The sequence below is a fragment of the Misgurnus anguillicaudatus genome, chromosome 10 (genome assembly GCF_027580225.2).
Source record: "Misgurnus anguillicaudatus chromosome 10, ASM2758022v2, whole genome shotgun sequence".
NCBI lineage: Eukaryota > Metazoa > Chordata > Actinopteri > Cypriniformes > Cobitidae > Misgurnus > Misgurnus anguillicaudatus.
This window is the reverse complement of record NC_073346.2, coordinates 23,077,372-23,099,415: the sequence shown is the minus strand read 5'-3', so window position 1 is coordinate 23,099,415 and position 22,044 is coordinate 23,077,372. Positions and strand designations below refer to the sequence as shown.

Here is a 22,044-nt window from a genome sequence, read left to right as displayed (position 1 = left end):
GAGTTTGTACAGTCAAAGGTAGACACTGCTATTTTTTTGAACACACCCCTTTCAACTAATTGCCCAATTGCACAGCCTTAAGAGCGTGCATATCATGAATGCTGGGTCTTGTTTGTTTTCTGAGAATCTACTGAACCTACTGGTAACTTGTTTGCCACGTAGCAATAAAAAATATACTAAAAACCTTGATTATTCTGGTTAGTCACATTGTACTGCTATTATTTTGAACAATACTGTATAAAACGCACATTTGCGGACCATTGTAAACAATAAACTGACACAAAGACATTAATTAATATCATTCGCCAACCAACAACGTCGGAACGGTCCTCTTTCAACACACTTGTAAACACTGGGGCGGAGTTTCGCGTTCGTCCTCTGTGAACTCTTGACGTTATGACGTATTGCATGGGGTCACGCTATCGCATCACGACCGGATTTAGACGAGAAGTTGTGGTTTAAAAGTGGATATTTTTTATTTTTCTTGCCAAAAATGACAATCGTTTCGCTAGATAAGACCCTTATGCCTCCTTTGGGATCGTTTATAGTCCTTTGAAACTCCGTTGAAAAAAACTGTTAAGTGTTAAGTTAAGTTTTAAGTGTTGGGCTCTATTAAAGTCCATTAAAATGAGAAAAATCCTGGAATGTTTTCCTCAAAAAACATAATTTCTTCTCGACTGAACAAAGAAAGACATCAACATTTTGGATGACATGGTGGTGAGTAAATTATCTGGATTTTTCTTTTAAGAAAATGGAATATTCCTTTAAATATTATTACTTTGAATATGTAAATATGATAACAAATTTAAATGTGAGAAATCTTTGGATTTATTTAAAAACAAGTATTTAACTATAAGCAATAAAGGGCAAAGGTGTCTGGGTCAAAGTAGATCTTTATTTACAGAATGAAGTAAAGGCAGGTGTTGTCATTCTGTATTTTTAACTTCGTGTTTCACGGCAGAATTACCCTACAGTATTGAATGGCATTAGATATTAACATTAGATATCAGTTTTATACACTTCATCTGATTATTGGATAATGGGGAATAAATACAATATTTAGGCTTTTTTAAGTTTCAAACCTTGAAGAATGGCAGTATATACACATCTCTATGCACTCTCCTGATAAACAAAAAATGATACAAACAAACCACAGATACTCAATATTCAGTCCTGCTGCCTTTAAACACAAGGGTGAAACAATTTGTTTACGAAAAGAAGAAACTCAATTAAGCTCAAATATTCTGAGCATTTAAATATGAAGTATTTAGGCAAATAAGTTAGATAGTTTGATGTAAGACCCTTAAACATGGATATTTAATGTTAATGTTTGAAAAACAATTAAAAATATTTCCTGGTTTGTGTACAGAATAATGCGTGGAGTGTTTGCAGCTTGACAGTGAGTGTTGTCTACAGCATGGGTTTAGTATCTACACCAGCATCTGTTTTCTTCTTGTCCTTCTTTTTAATTCGGTACAGAACGAGGAGCAGGAAAAGAACTGCAGGACAAAATGTTTTTGTCAGTATCAATATCGCTGGCTTTTTTACTTAGATAATAAGTGAAACCTTTATGAGTTATAAATCAATAGCCTATAATTTACCTATGAAGGCGAAGACTCCTACAAGTATTCCAACAGTTCCAGACATTCCCATCTTCCCACCATGAGCTTTGGGCTCAATGAAACAATAGCCCAAACTAGTGCAGTTACATACACGTACTGAAAGAGAAAAATAGAGGAATCTCAGTTTCCTGACAAATTCAGTTATATGTGAAAGAGACATTTGATAGTTTGATTTTTTTTGGTAGTTTACCGTCAATCTTCTGGGTGATGCCCATCCCATCATTATCCTTGATGTTGACAGGAATGGAGAAGCTCTGATCAGATGATGGTTTCTTTTTCAGAATAAGATTTGCTGAAGTTCCTGCAGAGTCATAAACAAGTGTGAAGCGGTAATAACATCTCTGATCACTTACTCTTGAATAGACTCTTCAATGTCATTGACCGTAGTGTCAACGGCAATGTATCTTATAAAGATAAGGCCGAATTCACACAGCATGTGTAGGCAAAGCTGAAACATGTATATTTAAGCACCCATAAAACAGCATTCAAACTGCATGCAGAAGCAGATTCAGGTATTTACTCTGATAAGATCTACCAACCATCCACAGCTTTGATCTCCCAATTCGGTGACTTGCGGGGCATGGAGAAGCTGAACGGCTCTCCAAAAGGGTGGCTGTCTTTATCTTCAGCAATGAGTGTCAGAGGGGTCATCTTCTGTACACAGATGAAACCCTGCGTATTTTGCAGTTTGGGGTAGTTGTCATTGACATCTTGCAGGTTAATGTCCACCTTCATCTCAGATTCCTGCTTGTAACCACCTGAAAAAAATATTTAAAAAATAAAAATATAATACACACAATGTATAAATTTATAATATTTGCCAAATCAATCAACATAATTCTACAGGGCATTTAAATAAAATCAGAGATGGAAAAGCCTGAAAAATATTCTCAGACTAAAACATGTTTATGTGTTACAGGTTTCTGATCTGTCTCATAAGCAATGATTTTAATTGTGAGCTTCTCCACTGTCTCTCTGTCCAAAGCGGCTTTAGTCTTCAACTCTCCAGAATCAGCATTTAACTCCAACCATCCCTGATCTTCTCCTTCCATCCTAAACCTATAAACAGAACATCGAGTGAATTTACAAAAAGCCATTAAAAATGCTAATTTATAATAACAATGCATTAAAGTCTAACGCGCAATTCAAAGTATGTTATTATATCAGTGGCATTACTTGATAGTCTTTTTTTCTGGATCGCTGGCTACAGCCTTCATTATTAAGGCTCCCACGGTAAAATTCTCTGGAATGTTGACATTGAGTCCCTCCACTTCAAATACCGGAGGCTCGTCCACATCCACCAGCTCAATGACAACAAACGATGTGGAATTGTCATTATATGTCACTCCTTCAATCAGCGGTTCTGGATTGCGGGCATCAATCTGAAGTCTGTAGGAACCCTTGACCTCATAATCCAGTGGCTATCGTCATAGATATACGAAAAATATTTAGGATATTTGGGAAGTGACATATAAATGCACATTTGAATTAAGTCTCATTACCTGAGCAATGTAGACTGTGCCTTCTCCAGTGGTTTCATCCACTGTAATAGCAAAGCGGTTTTGTGGGTCTCCTTCACTGATGTGATACTCCACCTTAGAACTTCCTGTTCCCGGGTCATCTGCATCCGTGGCTTTGATGGTGACCACAGTGGTGCCTACTTCAGCCAGTTCAGGAACACTGTAGGTCCCGTACTACAGATCAACAAGTTTATAGTAAATCAGAGCAAGGATTCAACCTTCAATAATATATAGTAAAAATGATATAATGATATAAAAATAAAGTAGGATACATACAAAATTTTTCTCAAAGATGGGGATCTCATTATTGGTGTCGATAACCTTGATGATTGCTTTACATAATGTGGTGTAAACTAAAAGAAAAGTGGCAAGACAGATATTTCCATTTATACAAATAAACACGATGGCCTTATAATACACATATATTTCAACTTGGATCATGAGAAGAACTGCATAATTGAGTAGACTATACCTCCATCGGTCACTTTGAAGACGAGATCAAACTGAGGAACTTCTTTTCTCCGAAGGTTTGAATTGGCTACTTGAATTCTGCCTTTGACTTGATCAATGCTGAACATTTTACTAGATGGCTCCATGGGAGATTGTTCAATGAGTGTAAAGCTTAGTAAGGAGCTCAGGGTGTTCTCCTCATCAGCATCATGAACAGGTAGATCGCCAACCACGCTACCTAAAGAACAAATCAAAAACATGTGCATTAAAAATGTCATGATCGTACAGGTGATCTTTCGCACATAAGCTCAATTGAACATTTATCCAATGTGTGTATGTAAGTGGTTTATGTGTATTATTACCAACTGGCTCGTTCTCCTGCACCTCAAACACAGCCTCAGCACACACAGGTGCATTATCATTCTCATCCTCCACTTGTACAGGAATTTCCATGGGCTCTTCCAGCTGAACACCTTGTTCGTCCTCTGCCATCACCACCAGTATGTACTAAAACACAAACATACACAAAATCTTTACATACAATAAAAAACTGATTGCGAAAATAATAATTGCTTCCAAACAAGTTTCAAACACTCCCTCCATCTGCCATTGGTCGACCAAACAGATAGCCCCACCCTATATTCCAATATTGTAAGTCCAGCCCAATACCACACCATTAAGCTATCTTATATCCATGTTTTTTCCTCACCATGCTTTTCTCTTCTCTGTCCAGAGGGCCAGTAACATAGATTTCTCCATCCTCATTGATTGTGAAAGGGAAATGACCTCTTTCTTTCTGGAGCAGCCTGTACACTGCATTAGGATCATTGGCACGCACCTATAGTGCAAACACATACAGTTGATTAAAATGTGCTTCAAGAAAACGCTTCATAACATAACATGACATCTTAGTGTTTATTTAAACTTACTGAGCCCAAAAACGCTGGATATTCATTCTCAAAATTTTCCTTGATACGGAATGGTCCAGGGTGGATCCATAGGTTTTGAATGATAACAATATTGACACGTGCTGAAGAGCTGAGGGCGTTCGGTGCATCGCCTCCCATATCCTCTGCACGTACAATTAGTGCATAATCTGGATCCAGAGGAAGATTCACTTGTCTTGTCTCTGAATATAAAAAAATAAACTTGATAATTATAATCCAATATTTATTATTATAGAAATTTAAACAAATAATAATAATATATTTACCACCGATACCAATAGCCGAATATTCAGAGTGATATCTGCCGATAGTTTGGAGGTTAAATTAACTTGCATTAAATAAATTCTGAAATGTATTTATATAATGACTATTAATATTGAACATAAACTCTTGACAAGTTATCTCATCAATTAAGAAAAAAACATTTGCATAAAAAAGTTTTCCTGTTAAGTTTTTATGTTAATCTGCAATACCAAGATTATCCACTAGATGCCCTTGCCCAATTTATGAAAAAAGCCAAAACGTTATTTACTAATTTTAAACTCTGTGTATGTTTTGATAATTATTCTGAATCTGATTTCTAAAAAAAATCCTTCACAAAAATGCAATTATTTCAGCTTTTTGCTAACAAAATTGTATTTTTAAAGAAAAACACCCATATTTAAGAGTTTATAAGAAGATAAAAAAATATAGAATGGATGAAATGTTTTTTTCCCGTTTAGTTTGTTTGAAAGCAGAGGGTCTGTTCTTTCATTTGATATATTTGTATGTTTATATATTTTTAGAAAATTTTTTACCTGAAAGGCATTTTGTGAAGCTTTTGTGAAAAACAAAAAATGTTGTTGGGCAACTTTTCAAAAACTGGCTGGCAGGGAATGAGTTAAACTAGTGATGTTTATTTACATTTTCTAAACACAAAGCTCACATTCATTGCATTTTCTTGTTCTCTTTTGATTGACAGCCAGGACATATCGAGCCACGACTATGGGGGCTAATTTAAAACTATTGGCCAATAGTACTTGTTCTCCAGGTTAGATAAGACATGACCAAATGACAAGAAAAACACTATACATTCTTAAACAATATAAAGTGTCTTATCTAGACAATCCACAGCTATGATTTTTCTTAAAAAACTAATCAAAAATGCAGTTTAAAGATGACTGCACTGACATTTTGATAATAACTTAAGATCTGCAGAAGTGGAAATTTAGCTGGCCTGACAAAATGTAGACATGTAAACAATTTCTGCATTTAAGACAAACGTTTAATAACTACACTCTTAAAAATAAAGGTGCTTCACGATGCCATGAAAGAACCTTTTTCGGCTGAATGGTTCCATAAAGAACCTTAAACATCAAAAGAACCTTTCTGTTTCAAAAAAATGTCTTTGTAGTGATAAAGGGGTTATTAGACTATAAAAAGGTATGAAAGACATGGTTCTTCTATTTTTAAGAGTGTAGATTGACTATGCACTAAAAATGCTAGGTTATATTCAAACCAGCGTTGGGTCAAAATTGGACAAAGCCAGCTGTTGGGTTAAATTAAACAGATAATTTTTATATTTGACCCAATAATGGGTTAAAACAACCCAGCATTTTGCTTTTAACAACACAAATTTTGGGGTTTGTCCCTTTTTGACCAAAGTTGGATGAACAATAACCAAGAAAGTTTTTTGGGTATGGCATTTAAATGAAAAGGCATCCATGTTTTTGTAAAGCATGACCCTTCTGTCAGTTATCTACCATTAATCTCCACATTACTGTTGGTCAGTATCATGGTGTTCATTGATTTAAGCAGGAAATGTGGAGTGTGAATGATGAAGTAATCTGCGTAAAGTCCAGCTAGCTTTATCTGTAATCTGTCCCACTATAATTAATGCCTGCAGTTTTATTTACTGCACGTGGCACTCTCCCCGACAAATGTAATTGCGCTTGAGTGGTCATCCGTAGACGCAAACACAAGTTTAATCTGAGCATGGATGATGAGAGCGATGTAATAAACACCGTTCATTTCATCCTCTTCCTGAATGACACCTTCTGTTCTCTCTCATCGACACAAATGGAAGGAAGAGACAGAAATAGTGCTGGCAGTTGGTCTATTTGCTCAGCTCAATCTGTGAAAATCGGATTCTTGTAAAATGAGGTAGTGCTTACTGCCATGATCCTGTCTGTGTTAAACACAGCCTTAACTCTTTCAGTATATTCAAAACATTGAAATAAGAATGTTATGATACTGCTACCCTTAGTTTGCATGCATATGGATGAGAAAGGAGCGTCAAAGCATCCACCAGGCCAATTGTCAGGGATTTTGTAATGTATCTTGATGTTTACGTTGTTTTATATTATCTATTTCATGTAATTTCCTTTTGTAGTTCTTTTGGTCATTGTAGTCATGTCATGTTTCCCCACCCTAAATGTCTCCAGTTGTGTCTTGTTACCCTTTGTTTGTGTGTGTATATATATATATATATATATATATATATATATATATATATATATAGCCCTCATGTTGCCATTGTCCTTTGTCAGTCTGTAATATTGTTGCGTGTTGTTTGTGCCATGTGTTCTTGTTCATGGATCACATTTTGCACTTGTGGATTAATTAAGTCACTTAATCTGCATTTAGATCCAGCTCATGTTTCATGTGACAATAATATGATCGTTGTGTGTGCGTTTCTCTATGTTCTCACCAGAGCGCTGCATACATGTGAAAAAGGGGTTGTTTTCAAGAGGCATGGGGCTCTTTGGAGTGCAGAAATCCTCAAATTTCCTTTTCAAAACATCTGTACTGCCACTGATCTCCCCGCGGCGGTACATCAAGGTTGGACGGGCCTTCAGAAATTCTTCGCCTGGAATAAAACAGCAAGACACCGCTTTCAAATATCAAAGGCATTCTACCAAATGCATAATGATTTATATTGTAATGAGAATATGCAGTGTTGATTGAATGATTTATGACATTGTGGCTCATTTGAGTTTATCTTTGAGAATGTTGGTTCACCTTCCTCTGTGATAAAGATCTCCCCACTTTCCGGATTGATGCCGAAGTAACGCGTGTTTGTGGGATTGGGGATCTGGTTTTCAATGCTGAATCTCAAACGAGCATTCGGTGTGTCTGGATTATCTGCATCTGAGGCAAAAACCTGCACGAAGGGAATTCCTATATGCAGATGAGATAACAGCACTGCAGTTACCAATGTGACATTAAGATGTGATTATATGGCAAGTCAGAGGCTCTGTCAGGTTTTAGCACTCATTCAGTGTTTCTTCTCACCTGCGGGTGAATGCTCTCGAACGCTGCCACTGTATTGACTTGCACTGAAAACAGGAGGATTGTTGTTGACATCGACCACTTGTAAGGTAACCACGTAAGGTCCATCAATGAGCTCAGCGTCTGCTGACAGTGCCTCGATCTGAAAAAGTTATACTGTTTGTTGCTTTAAAATGTATACACAGATATATTACGTAAACAAAACTAGGCCTTACACAAACTACAAAATACATTTTTTCAAAAGCATGTTACGTGTGTATATTACTTCTACACGGTGGGTTTTCTCAGGACTCCATTCCAGTGGCTTTTCCAGATATAACCAGCCGTCTGGAGAGATTCTGATCTTTTCTTCCGTTTCTCCTTTTACTAAATATGTAGAAACACCTTCCACTGCCGATATAAACTGAAGAAAGACAAGACTTGAGAATAGACTTTTATGATATTTTAATGAATACATGTTTACTGACATTGTAATGAAAAATACAATTGTTGAAATCTTGACAGAGAATGCATACTTTATAGTATAAACACAAGAGGATTGAATACCTTATAAATGGCAAAAGGCACAGGTGTAGCCTCTGGTACATCTAAAACAGTATTTTGTAGAGGCCCCTTCTTATCTTCCAGACCTATCCCATGAGCCTGTTAGGGATTAAAGGACTGGACAGTGAGAATTATAAAGCCATGTGATAAATAATAAAAGTAAACAACATGTAAAATGATTGGCAATTGATGATGATGATAATATTGACATTACATAGTAGCATGTAACTTGACTGGTGTTTATTAGGAGATATGCTGCCGAAAAGAAATTATTGGGTGTGCATGTTTTTTCCTGAAAATATTAAAGGGACACTTCACTCTTTTTGAAAATAGGCTAATTTTCAACTCCCCTAGAGTTAAACATTTGATTTTTACCGTTCTGGAATCCATTCAGTCGATCTCCGGGCCTGGCGGTAGCACTTTTAGCATAGCTTAGCATAATCCATTGAATCTGATTTGACCACCAGCATCGCGCTAAAATTAACCAAGGAGTTTCAATAACTTTACTACTCAAAACTTGACTCTTCTGTAGTTACATTGTGTACTTGGGCCGACGGAAAATTAAAAGTTACGATTTCCTATGTCGAAATGGCTAGGAACTATACTCGTATTTTGGCGTAATAATCAAAGACTTTGCTGCTGTACCATGGCTGCAGCAGGCGCAATGATATTACACAGTGCCCGAAAATAGTCTCTGGTAACTTTCAACTGCAGGGGACTATTTTCGGAAAAAAATCCCAACTTTCAATTTTCCGTCGGGCCCAATACACAATGCAACTACAGAAGAGCCAAGCCTCAAATAGGAAAAATATCGAAACTCTTTGTTCATTTTTGAGCATGATGCTAATGGTCTAATCAGTTTCAATGGACTATGCTAAGCTATGCTAAAAGTGCTACCGGCAGACCAGGAGATCGACTGAATGGATTCCAGAACGGTAAAAACCAGTTGTTAACTCTAGGGGAGGTGGAAAATGAGCATATTTTCAAAAAAAAGGGGAGTTTCATTTTAAGGTGCAAATGAAATACATAAAAATACTAATTGTTATAAAAATTAAAATTCACACTAAACTTCTAGGTTTTGATTATGTAAATGACGACGGGTCATTAAATTATTCAAAAATAATTCACACCCAAGGTGGTAATGCTTGTTTTACACTGTCGGTGTGAATTGTTTTCAAATAATTCAAAGGACAGGAGTCAATTATTCAGTTTATATCGGTTACTCTGGTGGTTATTTTAAGACATTTATCCAAAAATTATGCATACGCGTGGAACATTTCTCCACCAATCAGAAAAAAGCATTTAACAGCCCTGTGGTAGACCTGATAACTGATCAAGGCTGATATATTTATTGAATTAATGAATAGCCACTATAAAATACAAAGTCATATATTTTATATCAAGTAAACAATCTTTTCAAATGTGGGAACGGCCTTGTCTGTAACGTGAATGTAACTTTCCAGTGAACGCATAAATCACTGTGTTTGTGTTAAGTCTTTGACTAATGGAGTGTGAGACGAAAATGGACTTCAGCACAGTTACTTATTTATGGACCGAATAAAAGATTGTAAGGAGACAACAAGGTCATTGAGTTAAAATCTTACTCGCACACATACTTACAATGCTGACGAGAACGGCCAAGAGTAGCAAATGTGGACTGCTCATCTTGCTGAGCTGCAAAACCTGATGCAGAGAATCTCATTATACAAAATATCAAGGTCATGATAAAAAAAATGTAATAGCCCTTTTTCCAGTTTTTAAAAAACTTTGAGATTTAATTGTTATTCAGCTAACTTTCTCATATAGAAAACAGAATGTCTCAAATCGTCTGCTTATTTAATGTTAAACTTCAGCCAATGATTATGGGCAACACTTAAAGCCAGTCAGAAGCCCTGAGTCATATTAAAATATTACAATGTCTGCTTATACTTCCTCTAATGTGTTATCTATAGAGGTGCATGATACAGTATGTTCTTGTTTTACAGTTACTCTCTACAAAGAAAATTTAAACATTGTTCTGAATAAATCTGGATCTCAGATGTGATCTCTTTCTGACTGATGAATGGCATTTGATGGTGACATTTTCTCATATGAATCATCTTAAGGGTTATTTAAAGGTTATTGTCATTCAAGTGTGGGTGGTTCCTTCTGTGTCAGACACTGCTGACTCTGTGTAAAAATGTGTCAGTAAATTATGCTCACACTTTTTACAATGTCTTCATTAGCAAAGTCTAAACTTTCTTTCTTTCAAACAAAGGAACAAACATATTGATATTCTAAAGTATACAAAAGTATAAAGAATCAGGCAACACTTTACAATAAGGTCTCATTCATTTACATTAGTTATGCATTATCCAACATTAACTAACAATGAGTAACACATTTTTACAGCTTTTATTCATCTATGCACTTCAAATTTTGTTACTTTAACTTATAAAAACAAGTTGAAATTGTTTAATTTAATTTGTTGAGTTATGTCGACTTATCACAAGTCAAAACGAAAACTAGTAAGTTGAATTGAATTGCAAAACCAAATTAGTGCATATTTAGTTATGTTAGCATATTGTGCATTAATGTTAACATATAATACATTGGATTGTTAATATGAATCTATTTGTAAAGTGATACCAAAATCTATTTTAAATTTTCCACATAAAAATTTCTGGATATTTGTTATGTCCAGCACAGTGTATTTAACTATTTCAAAAGCACCAATAAAATTACTCAGAAATGACATCTAATCTCTGATCTCGGCTAACAAAGAGTGGCATGCGAGAGGTGAGGTCAGATGGAGGGCAAGTATTGACCTGATTGGGATTTAAAGGTGTGATGATAAATGTGCGATTATAAAATAAGTTAGTTTTTCTATATTAAATACCAGTTTTTATAAAACAACAACTTTGTGCATACCCTAGTATCTGCAATACAACACTGACAAGATTTTTGTATGACTTCATTCATTAAGAGCAGTGCACCCTTTCAAGGTCAAATCATAGTATTAGACAATTAATGCAATACTAATTATTATTAATACTATGATTTTATAAAATTACAGGACAGCTCAACTGATATTTGTATGAAACAAGACTTTTCTATCACATGTTAAAGTTATATTATTCAGTTCAGTAGAAAACGTTGGCAAACAAAAGTAAGCTTGTGTACAAATGTGGCTCCATCGTTATTGTCCAACGAAAATTCACAAATCCAACAACAATAAAAAGTTTTATCTAGAAATCTTTATCTGATCAAGCCCATGGAGTTGTCATTTAAGTCCATAAAGAGCGGTGTTGGCCATTCTACTGAAACGCTGTACTTTAAAAAGCTACAAGTTTAGTGCCTTACTGATATAGTATTTTTATTTCACTAATGTAGCTATCTGGCGGATCTATTGTGAAGGGCAGACACGCCTTTAAATGACATTGGAAATAATTGTGGCCTTTAATAAGCTACATTAACCCTCTACTTACGACTGAGAAAAACTGGGGATAAAGTAGTCAATATTGTTGTCTTTTTTATCTAAGTACTATTTTTTCTAATTACTTAAGGACACAAGACGTTCTGGTAAACGAAACTAAAATCAATAGCACTGTAGTAGCATCTAGCTTAATCTACAGCAGATAGGAAGGATATAGTAGAATAACGTAGAAACTAATAATTTGTCTTTTCTTACTGAAGGTGACCTTAATTCCTGAACTATAAAAGCATAAATCACTTCAACAATAAAACAACAATGCAATAAAACATTACATCTAACTACAATAACATTTCACAAAAATGCAACAATGCTAAAGTTTTATTCATCATTCATGCATTGATAAATGGAAAAACAAGAGGCTTTGCCACTTAATGCAGGCCATGACCGCTGGAGACATTAAGTGTGTATCAGGAAAAATAAAACATTTATAACCAAACCACAGCAAACATGCTCAAAAATACTCAAATCGCGAAAATGATACAACAAGAGAAAGTGTTAAAATCCTTAAATGTCCTCAACAAGGGAGGATAGACTACACCCTTTTGAAATTGAAAGTCAAACAATATTACAGTTTGTCATAGGCCCAAAAAGCCTTACATAATTCAGCCATATCAGCATCTAACAAAATAAACTAACCTAAGCAAACCTAAAAACAATCTAAACTAAAAAAGAGTGCAAAAAAGTAACAATTAAAGAGTGGAGGTGAGACACAGACCTGTCAGCAGAGCTCCTCTTCTTAACAGTGCTAAGGTTTCAGTCTTCAAGTGCGTCCTGTTTAAGTCAAAGTTTAACTAGGCTTTATTGAACCTAATGATTATCAACTGTTACACTGCTCAGGGGAGTGGCTGGTAGGTATAAGATAAGTTATGGTACCAGCTGGCGAATTCATGGATTGTATAGTATAAAAGTATAAAAGGTGTAAGTATCAATGAAGAACATGCACTGTTTAAATAAAGGACATATAGCACCCATACATCCAAAATATCATATTCACATTTAAATATTACAGCCAACACTGCTGGTCATAGGTTTAAATCCCAAGGCATGTTTGTAAACGTCATTTCCTTTACAATTAGAGACCGTTAAATGTGTCACAGATGGATGAATCTATACATTGACAGAGGGCATAAAAGTCACCTTCACACAGTTGTGGGTTCAGAATCTTGAGTAATATGTACTGCAATCTTTGCTCCTTAATCTTTTGACTGTAAGTCATACATGCCCTTGAAAAAATAACTAATAGGAATTTACAAGAAAATCAGACGTACTGTATTCATAGATAAATCACACTATATAAAAATGTAATTGATAAGTTGAGGAATTCTGAAAAGTGACCACACACCTTTTCATAGTAACTAAATGAAAGCAAGAATGTGATGGCTTTTTAATGAAATACGGTAAAACATTAACTTGTCAATGCAATAGTTATGGTTAAAGGCACCTTGAGCTGCAATTACTCAAGAAGTTGCCATGTTTTTCCATTGACTAATTATTATGCAGCCGTATCAGCACATTGGGAGAGACATACACGGGCAAAGGTTTGAATTCAGAACAAGGACACATATATAGTAGTAGACAAGGAAACCCAGAGGGGCAATTTCATGTTTAAGGTGAGTTACACAGGCTGAAATATTTTAACAGCTGATCTCAAAAGGAAATTGCAAAAATATCATTTCTACACATCTTATCTACAATATTAATACAGCAGTGACATCACATTTGTGACCCTGTCTTTGAAAACCTTGATATCTTTTATATTGACTGAGTAAGGTCATGTCAAAGATTGAATTCAATGTGAAACTTTAATGCTCCTGGATTTTACAGACAGAGTCACATTTATTCATTTTTTTTTTTCGTTGTGTTAATGTTGAATGTTTCTAATATGGAGACCACAAGAACAGCTTGTGTAGGTTAATTCATGACCTTTTACATATAAAAAGTGTAGATCTCTTGCTTTAGATTCAAATTTTCTATAGATGTTCAGCAGTGAAGAGACCCCTGTAGCCCTATCCAGGGTTCTTATGGCCTTTGATATGCCTCTTTAGGCTCCACCCCTCCCCTAAAGGAAAACACCTCTGTTTTTCAATATTTTAGTATGTTCTTAACTCAACTTAGAGAATTAATACATACCTATCTTTATTTAATGTGACACTTAATCTTTGTACAGCGCATCGTGACTGTGTTAGCATTTAGCCTAGCCCCATTTAATCCTTAGGATCCAAACAGGGATGAATTTAGGAGCCACCAAACACATCCATGTTTTCCCTATTTAAAGTTACATGAGTAGGTACACAAGGAAGTATGGTGGCACAAAATAAAACGTGGCAATAAAAAAAAAGAGAACTATTGTATAGCGGGAGAGCACTTAGTTAGCAGCACTTCAACCTCGGGCGCAGTAATATTGATGAACGTTTGAGCAAGAGGGGGAGTAGTAAGGACTCAGGAGTGATGATGTTACTGCGCGCTGAGGTCGAAGTGCTGAAAAACGAAGTGCTCTTCCACCATTCAAAATATTGTACTCATTTTTTATCTGCTTAAAAAATCGCTATGTTTTATTTTGTGCCATCATACTTACTTGTGTAACTAGTCATGTAACAGTCTTTAAATAGGAAAAACATGGAAGTGTTAGGTGGCTTCTAAATTCATCCCTGTTTGGATCCAAAGGAATGAATGGGGCTAGGCTAAATGCTAACACATTCACAATGTGCTGTACAAAGATTAAGTGCCCACATTGAAAAAAGATAGGTATATTAAATCGTCTAAGATAAGGTAAGAACATAGTAAAATATTGAAAAACTGTGGTATTTTCCTTTAAATATGCATTGTGTGTATTTACAATCTCCAAAATAAAGGTACAAGTGCTGTCACTGGGATGCATCTTTTTAAAAGGTTCTAATATGTACAATTTTGGTACAGATATGTGTACCTTAGAGGTACCAATACATTACCAATATGCACCTTAGAGGTACCAATATGCACCTTTTAGGTACAAAAGTGTACTTTTTGAAAATATACCACCCACAGTTACAAATTTTGTACCTTCATGTACCATTTTTTCTGAGAGTGTATATATATTTTGTTAATGAAAACTAAAAAAAAAAATGGATGGATGGATGGATGGATAAAGAAAACCATGCTGACGACATTAAAACTAAAATATTTTAGTTAAGTACAAAACATATTTTATTTATTTTAGAAATCATATACAACCAAATGAATGAAAAGGTTTTTTACACACAACCCAAGGTACAAGAAGTTTGTTTTTACAATCTGAAAGTTCATACAAAATTCAAAGAATCTTATTAAGAGCTGTTACTTTCCAAAAAAAATGCCTGTGCATTATTTAATTGGCCTTATCTTTTAAGTGTTTTGTCTTTCACCAAGTAAACAAGAAGTCTTCTTATCAACGGCACAGTCTAATATAGACATACATGACTTCTTTAACAAATGACATACAATGCCACTCAAACTGGGTAAAACAAACACTATATTTAGCATAATTTAATATATCCATTAAACCTTAAACCTAAAAAACAACACTAAAGTACAGATAAGTCATGGCATGATCTGGACTTGATCTTCAAGGCTGCTTGCTTGTTCTTCTTAGAAACAATTTTGTCAATGAAACGCTTTGCTTTTTTCGGTAAACTTTCGCGACGCTTATGAGTAGAATGTCGCGTGCTGGTGCTCTCCACGCTGTCTCTGCGCAGACGCAGCTGACGGATGATGCCATCAAACAAGGGCCAGACATTGTGCTGCATCGCCGCTGATGTCTCGATAAACTTGCAATCAAAAAATGAAGCACACGCACGGCCCTCTGAAAAAAAAAGATCAGTCTTAATGAAATATTTTGTGGGAGCGTTATATGGTATCTTAAATAATAAAGTAACAATAACTGTGTTACTTAATGCGGCGCTGCGCAGACAACTAAGTACCGCGTGATGTCATACGCTGATCGGTCTGCTAAGCGCCACACGAAGTCGAACACACTTCTTTAGTCTACTAAAGAAGCATTTTGGAGATCTTCCAATAAAATCCAGATACACTTACCACTAGTGGATACTTCTCGGCAACGGACCAGGTCACATTTATTGCCGACGAGAATGATGGGCGTGTGGTCTGCCTGGCGCTCGCGCCGCAGCTGAATGCGCAGATCTGAGGCACGAAGGAAACTTGATCGGTCCGTTATAGAGTAGACAATAATGAAAGCGTCTCCTGTCTGCAAACACCGCTCCTGCGTCCACATGCCCTCATCCTGATCAACACACAAATTTATAAGTTATCAGAAACTATTTATAAAGCAGGCTTAGATAATATTTCATTGTCAAACTAGGTGAAGTTGTTACCTGTGAATCCCATGTATCCAGTAGCGTAACCGTGGCTCTCTCACCGTCCACCATAATTGTCTGCTCGAATACTTCACCTGACAAAATTGAGAAGAATGTCAGGTTTTTACTAAGAAATGTATCAGTTAATGTCCCTCAATATTTTATCTGATGTTTATGATGACATTATTTATATTATTTTATGGATGCGTTTTATTTAAAATAGCCTAAATATTTGTTAAAGGTCCCTGTAAGTATATGAAGATATTATTTATTTTATTATAAAAGTGATTTAAGCTAGGCCATTTTATCAATCTGCATGAAAAGTAAACAGGACAGCAATTTTGAAGACTTCCTTGAAGATATCTAAATAAAAATGACCAAATGCTTGTACATTTTATTCTAATCATTTCCACACCGAATCCCACTGTAAATATATATTTTGTTTATATTAAACTGTAAAGGTCATTGCGCACTGGGTTCGATCCAAGGGTCACTTTAAAAATGTATGATAGCCTACTGAATGCCCATGGATAATATTTATGGAATTTTTTTTTAGAGAAACAGAAAAAAAATCTGTTAATTGTAAACATACCTCCATATAATTCGCAGTCGCTCCCCATACTATCTGATGCTCCGGCGAATATACTCGCGAGCCCTGACTTTCCGACGCCGTTGTCTCCGAGCAGCACAACGGTAAAGGGTCCGATCGCAGAGGGATCCGCAGACTCGCTGGAATCTGAAGAAGATGACGTGCAGCTCTCGGTGGAGCGCGAACACGATTTAGAAAGGGAAAACCCGATGTCAGGAGTCCTCACACCACCACCCAACAGCTGCCCTCCATCCGTCCCGCAAATGCTCCACCGGTGCAGGTGATGCTGCACGCGGATACTGTGGCGCCGCATGTTCGTCAGCAGAGTCATGTCTACAACTCGTTCAGTCTGACAGGAGATGGTTTCTTTGATATTGACTCAGACGCTTCCAGGAATGAAAAATCGATTCAGCAAATTTAAAAACGCATCGATGTAGAAAAGTGGTCCAGTAATACAAAATATAAGAAAACCAACTGAGGATCTAATTGTTATTGGCTTCTTGTAGATGTCTACAGTTCAGCAGCCTGGAATTAGGTCGTGCTTTTTGCGATGCTAATCCCGTCTATGTTTTGAGCAGTAATGTGCTTTGAGCTCTCGGTGCGGGAGGTTCATGGTTATATTAAGGATGTCTCGGTGGCGAGGATTTCCTTGACGTCACTATCCCTCCAATGAGATCCGGCGGGTCTTTCCTTATATCGACTGGTGGGTGGGAAATGCTGAGTTTCATTTATGCGCATCAAGTCGTGATCCAGACGTTACTGTTTCATACAGTAATGCTGAAAGCAAAAACAAATCTAGGTGACAAATGTTTCACGTCATCTCAAAATGCAATATATCTATAACAGAATAAATAGGGGTCAAACCTTTGACTGAACGGTTTTCTGGGAAACCAGAAATGGTTTGCATCACTCAAAGTTGGCATCTGTTCTAGCACCTATTATGTGAAACTCTGAAGCACCGATAACTTAATGCAGGTTAAAGTAGGACACATAGAGACAGTAGATCGTATATGTGGCCCTTTACCTGGACAACTAATCACTCCAACACAAATGCAAAGAAATATGTTCTAAGTGGCTATATAGTAGATAGCTAGTTCATGCCAGTTACAACAAGTGACAGTAAATAAATAGCACAGACACTATATTTTTGTTTGAAGATCTAAAGAAAATAATAAAAATAATATATTGCATTATTATTCCAATAACAACGCAAGTCTTAAAATAAAATTACAACACATCATTTACTGTTTTTGGTTTAAAGTTGCATGCAAACACCAATCCACAGTTTAACCAGACTGAACTAATCCAAGACTTCATCTCAATAGGCAGCATTACAGTCTCTTAAATATTTCCCAGCATGCAAACAAACACTACAGATGATTCATAAGAGCACAGAGAGGTTTACAGTATACAACACCACAGATGCTCATGCATGCACAAACATGCACATCAATACTGTCATGTAGATGACATTAATTCTGTGTGCTCCTCAAAGAGGACAAAATAACAGATTATGAGTTATTAATGTAATTGCTGGATTATGATGACCGTTTTATATTCAGAACTGATATAGATGAAAGGATTGGAAGGATAAGAGAAATCTCAGCAGAGTGCAGGATTACCTCCTTAAACCCTCAATCATTCATTCGACTCTAAGAGCGGATCAGAAATAGGCCATTGGAGATCAGAAGCCAGGAGAGAGGGAAAGAGGTAAACAAACGGCTTGAAAAGGTGCTTTACCGATAATTTGCATGACTCATGCACCAACATCAAACACAATAGCCTACAGCATGGTACTTGGTTTAAAACAACTGTATTATGATTATCAGGCCTGCCACAGCATTTTCATGGGGTTTAAATAAATATGGTCTTGTAACCAAATTAGGAAAAGTTACAAAATCCTATTGTGAACTGTATGCCCCTCTTAAAGTTAGACCTTTAACAGCTGGTGCAACCTAAACCTGGTCCTAATGCAGCAACTACTTCCCAAACTATCACACTCACACATGATGATGATGCAAACACCTCAGGGTGATTCTCACGAAATCCAGACTTAGAAGGTGTCCAGCATCAATTTTTTTTAAAAGCCCTTGATGTCAATTTTTTGCACATATTAAATTAAGGTCTGAACTTACTATAACCATTATTTTTAGAGGATTTAAAAAATATTTCCTATAGAATTAATAACATTTTTTAGATTATCAAAAATGATCATTACCGCAACATTATATTACATTAAATATATGCATTTACAAACTCATGTTTCTGTAATGAGAACTAAAAATTTGTCTAGGTACTATGACAAACAAAATTTTAACTTTTATCTGGAGAAAAAAATAAGAACTGCTTACCTGGTAGCCATTATGAGTGTCACAGTCAATTATGTCCCTTCCAACTATTTTTTTTGTGAAAATGTTAGTTTCTTAAGGGCTTAAATGATTGAAAATTGTTGCGGAGGATGAGAAAAGTTTTCTTGGACACATTTATATTCCTTATTATTGTCTCAACATTTATCAATGATCATCAAATACCACATGTTTCTTTACTGTAAATGTTTATAGTATAACATGCACTGAAGTTTTTTATTTTTTAGATTTTTTTATTATAAATTTTCCATGTCAAAGAACCCAAATCCAGTCATGGACACGTTGCGGTAATGAAAATGTTCCCCTTAAATGTGGAAAAAACAACAAAATTGGTTTGTATGATGTCATTTGAAATCATTTGCAAAATAGTACATGAGATGTTTGTATATGCTTCTTATTTTGATACTCTTACTTTGCATTTACTTTTTTTCATGACACCTCATAAGTCTAATTTCGCAAGAAACACCCCTCTTCTTACCGCACTGTAGTTTCCATAAGATAAGGTTTCCTATTTGTATTTTCACACAATGAAGTGGAGACCTAAGCTGACCGTTGATCCCAATGCACTGAACTGTAGCTGGGCCAGGAAATGAGGGATGAGTTACTTAAGTCTTGGAGAGCAATGAGATACCCCAATGAGACAGATTAGACACAAAGAGATTTAACTCTAAACTTAGGTCATCTCCTAAAACTGGACCTTACAACACCAAACCTTTCTTTATCTCTGTCAAACTTAACCCTCCAATGAGTGGTGTCCACTGCAGTGCAAGGATCGCCTAAAGATTTGTCATAATGTGATGCAGATTTAAATATTATGTGGTTACTATCCTAACTGATCTGCAGTCTTAAAACCATCACTTATCCATTCAACTATTTGTGACTTCATCATATACAAGAACTGACGATAGCCTACTTGCAGTAAAGTGTTGGCAGGCTCACCAACACATACATACATACTGACTTAATAAACATTGTATGAAGTTACTGGGGTAACAGTTGCTAAGATGACATTATTACAGCCTGGACAGTGTTAAAGGCTCTCAAGAGGCAGCTCATGCACACAAGCGTGTGACTAACAGCATCTCCAACACTTAAACTATCCACCAAAGACACAACTCACATAAACATCACTGACTCAGCCATCATATCACAGACTTACGATTAATTATGCATTCATTTAAACACTGTTCATAAACAGCAGCAACAAACATGCAGCAGGTTTGATATGTCAGTGATTCAAAAATCTGGTGAGCCGATTTCCTGGTGATTATTTTTGCGATTGCTTTGTCATTTCTGATTCCTGTTGTCAGGGTTGCCGTCTCCACTAATGCTAGAGAGTAACCGCATTACATGAACATTTTTCAACCAGCACCATCATATTCAAAGATTCTCCTTAGGTCGATATCTTTAATGTAGCCCATCAGCACTGTAAAAAATAAAGATGTTGAAATATGGAAATAATTTAATAACTTAAGTGCTTCTGTATTGCTCAGTGGTTGAGCATTGCGTTAGCAGCGCAAAATGTCATGGGTTTGAACACACATACTGATCAAAATGTATACCTTGTAATGCACTGCAAGTCGCTTTGGATAAAAGTATCTGCAATATGCAAACATTTTAATGTTAACCTAATATGGATGGGAACACGTTTACCCCTTATACGAAAGGTAATGCAAATCCAGAATTATAAATGGACTAAAGGTAAAATCAAAAATGGTAATAAACTTGCATATATGAATGCACATTTTATATTAAAGTGCACCTATTTTATTGCCAAAAAAACTTTATTTTGTGTATAATACAATGTGTTTGCATGGTTTATGGTTAAAAAACACATTATTTTTCATATACTGTACATTTTTGTGTCTCCAGATTTCACTCTCTTTCTGAAACGCACTGATTTTGTACAAAACTCATCGATTTGAAAAGCGCTGTGTCCCTGATTGGCCAGCTAATCTGTACATTGTGCTTGGCCTGAATACCTCTGACGTCAGCCGGAAATGTGACGCCCCTTGTTATGTTTAAAAGATTCGCTCAAAGTGCAATGATAACAAAGGGTTAACTAACAGGCTGTGAGTCCGAAGCAGAAGAAATTATGATAATGTCGGTCTTTACTACATCCCCAATCCCAGAAAGTAAACTGTTGACTACAATCTGTGTGCTTGTTGTAACCTAAGAAAAGAGATTTACGGTGGAAATGATAACTCGCGTCATTGTTTACTTTGCAGTTTGTACCTTTTGCATATCTTTAACTGTACTAATACACACTTACACACCAAAGGAAATGTAAAATCGTGAATCAGACCATAGGTGTCCTTTATTTTTGCTAAAATGCTTGACAGTAACCACACAGATAAAGCTAGTGAACTAAAACTCATTTTGTGTAGGATTTTTCCCCATGAATATCATTATATGTTGAACAGGGTTTATACAGAAATCCTTGAATTAAATTTACTACTTTTTACTACCTTTTTTACTACCTTCAGAATATTTTTTAAAACCATCACGACACTGAATTGCAAGTGTTAATCAGCGACCTTTCTATTATTTACACAGATTTTGACATATATAACATACAAAAAAGAATTAAAGTGAAAAAAAATTCTTTTGACTGAAATATTTTTCAGGCCAAGTCATATTCCTTTACCCAACACTTTATGTAGGCGAGACCAATAGCATTTTAAGGGGAGATTTTTTTGCCATAAATTCCATATTGAAGTCTCATGTGGCATATAGCTAGCTGTAGTTTGCAGGGCATTTCAGATTAAGGCGAAACAGCTAAATAACTCACTATACTGTATAAAAAGAAAACATGAATATCACCACCTTTAATGAATCTTTTATTAATTATTTATTAATTGTAAATGTATTAATTTTAGCATTTACTAATAATTTTTAATCAAAGTTGAAACTGTTAACATTAGTGAATGCACC

The 22,044-nt window shown here is 35.7% G+C and overlaps 2 protein-coding genes across 3 annotated transcripts; both read right to left on the bottom strand.

The window, feature by feature from the left end:
* Nucleotides 1–875: 875 nt before the first annotated feature.
* On the bottom strand, nucleotides 876–12,637 carry cdh17 (cadherin 17, LI cadherin (liver-intestine)). Its single transcript, XM_073872143.1, has 19 exons — nucleotides 12,543–12,637; nucleotides 9,973–10,035; nucleotides 8,356–8,451; nucleotides 8,075–8,212; nucleotides 7,813–7,951; nucleotides 7,540–7,698; nucleotides 7,229–7,387; nucleotides 4,522–4,721; nucleotides 4,302–4,430; nucleotides 3,955–4,099; nucleotides 3,615–3,830; nucleotides 3,419–3,495; nucleotides 3,125–3,316; nucleotides 2,799–3,043; nucleotides 2,540–2,681; nucleotides 2,162–2,369; nucleotides 1,813–1,923; nucleotides 1,602–1,718; nucleotides 876–1,499 (listed from the first exon to the last, which is right to left on the bottom strand). The coding sequence occupies exons 2-19, from the start codon at nucleotides 10,015–10,017 to the stop codon at nucleotides 1,411–1,413; spliced, it is 2,607 nt and encodes an 868-aa protein (XP_073728244.1). The 5' UTR covers nucleotides 10,018–10,035; nucleotides 12,543–12,637; the 3' UTR covers nucleotides 876–1,410.
* Nucleotides 12,638–15,026: 2,389 nt separating this feature from the next.
* On the bottom strand, nucleotides 15,027–20,537 carry gem (GTP binding protein overexpressed in skeletal muscle). Of its 2 annotated transcripts, XM_055211906.2 has the most exons (5): nucleotides 17,609–20,537; nucleotides 16,748–17,521; nucleotides 16,174–16,250; nucleotides 15,878–16,082; nucleotides 15,027–15,644 (listed from the first exon to the last, which is right to left on the bottom strand). In XM_055211906.2, the coding sequence occupies exons 2-5, from the start codon at nucleotides 17,073–17,075 to the stop codon at nucleotides 15,367–15,369; spliced, it is 888 nt and encodes a 295-aa protein (XP_055067881.2). In that variant the 5' UTR covers nucleotides 17,076–17,521; nucleotides 17,609–20,537; the 3' UTR covers nucleotides 15,027–15,366. The 2 variants fall into 2 exon arrangements, with proteins under 2 accessions (XP_055067881.2, XP_073728243.1); XM_073872142.1 differs by having other exon boundaries at nucleotides 16,748–20,537.
* Nucleotides 20,538–22,044: the final 1,507 nt, after the last annotated feature.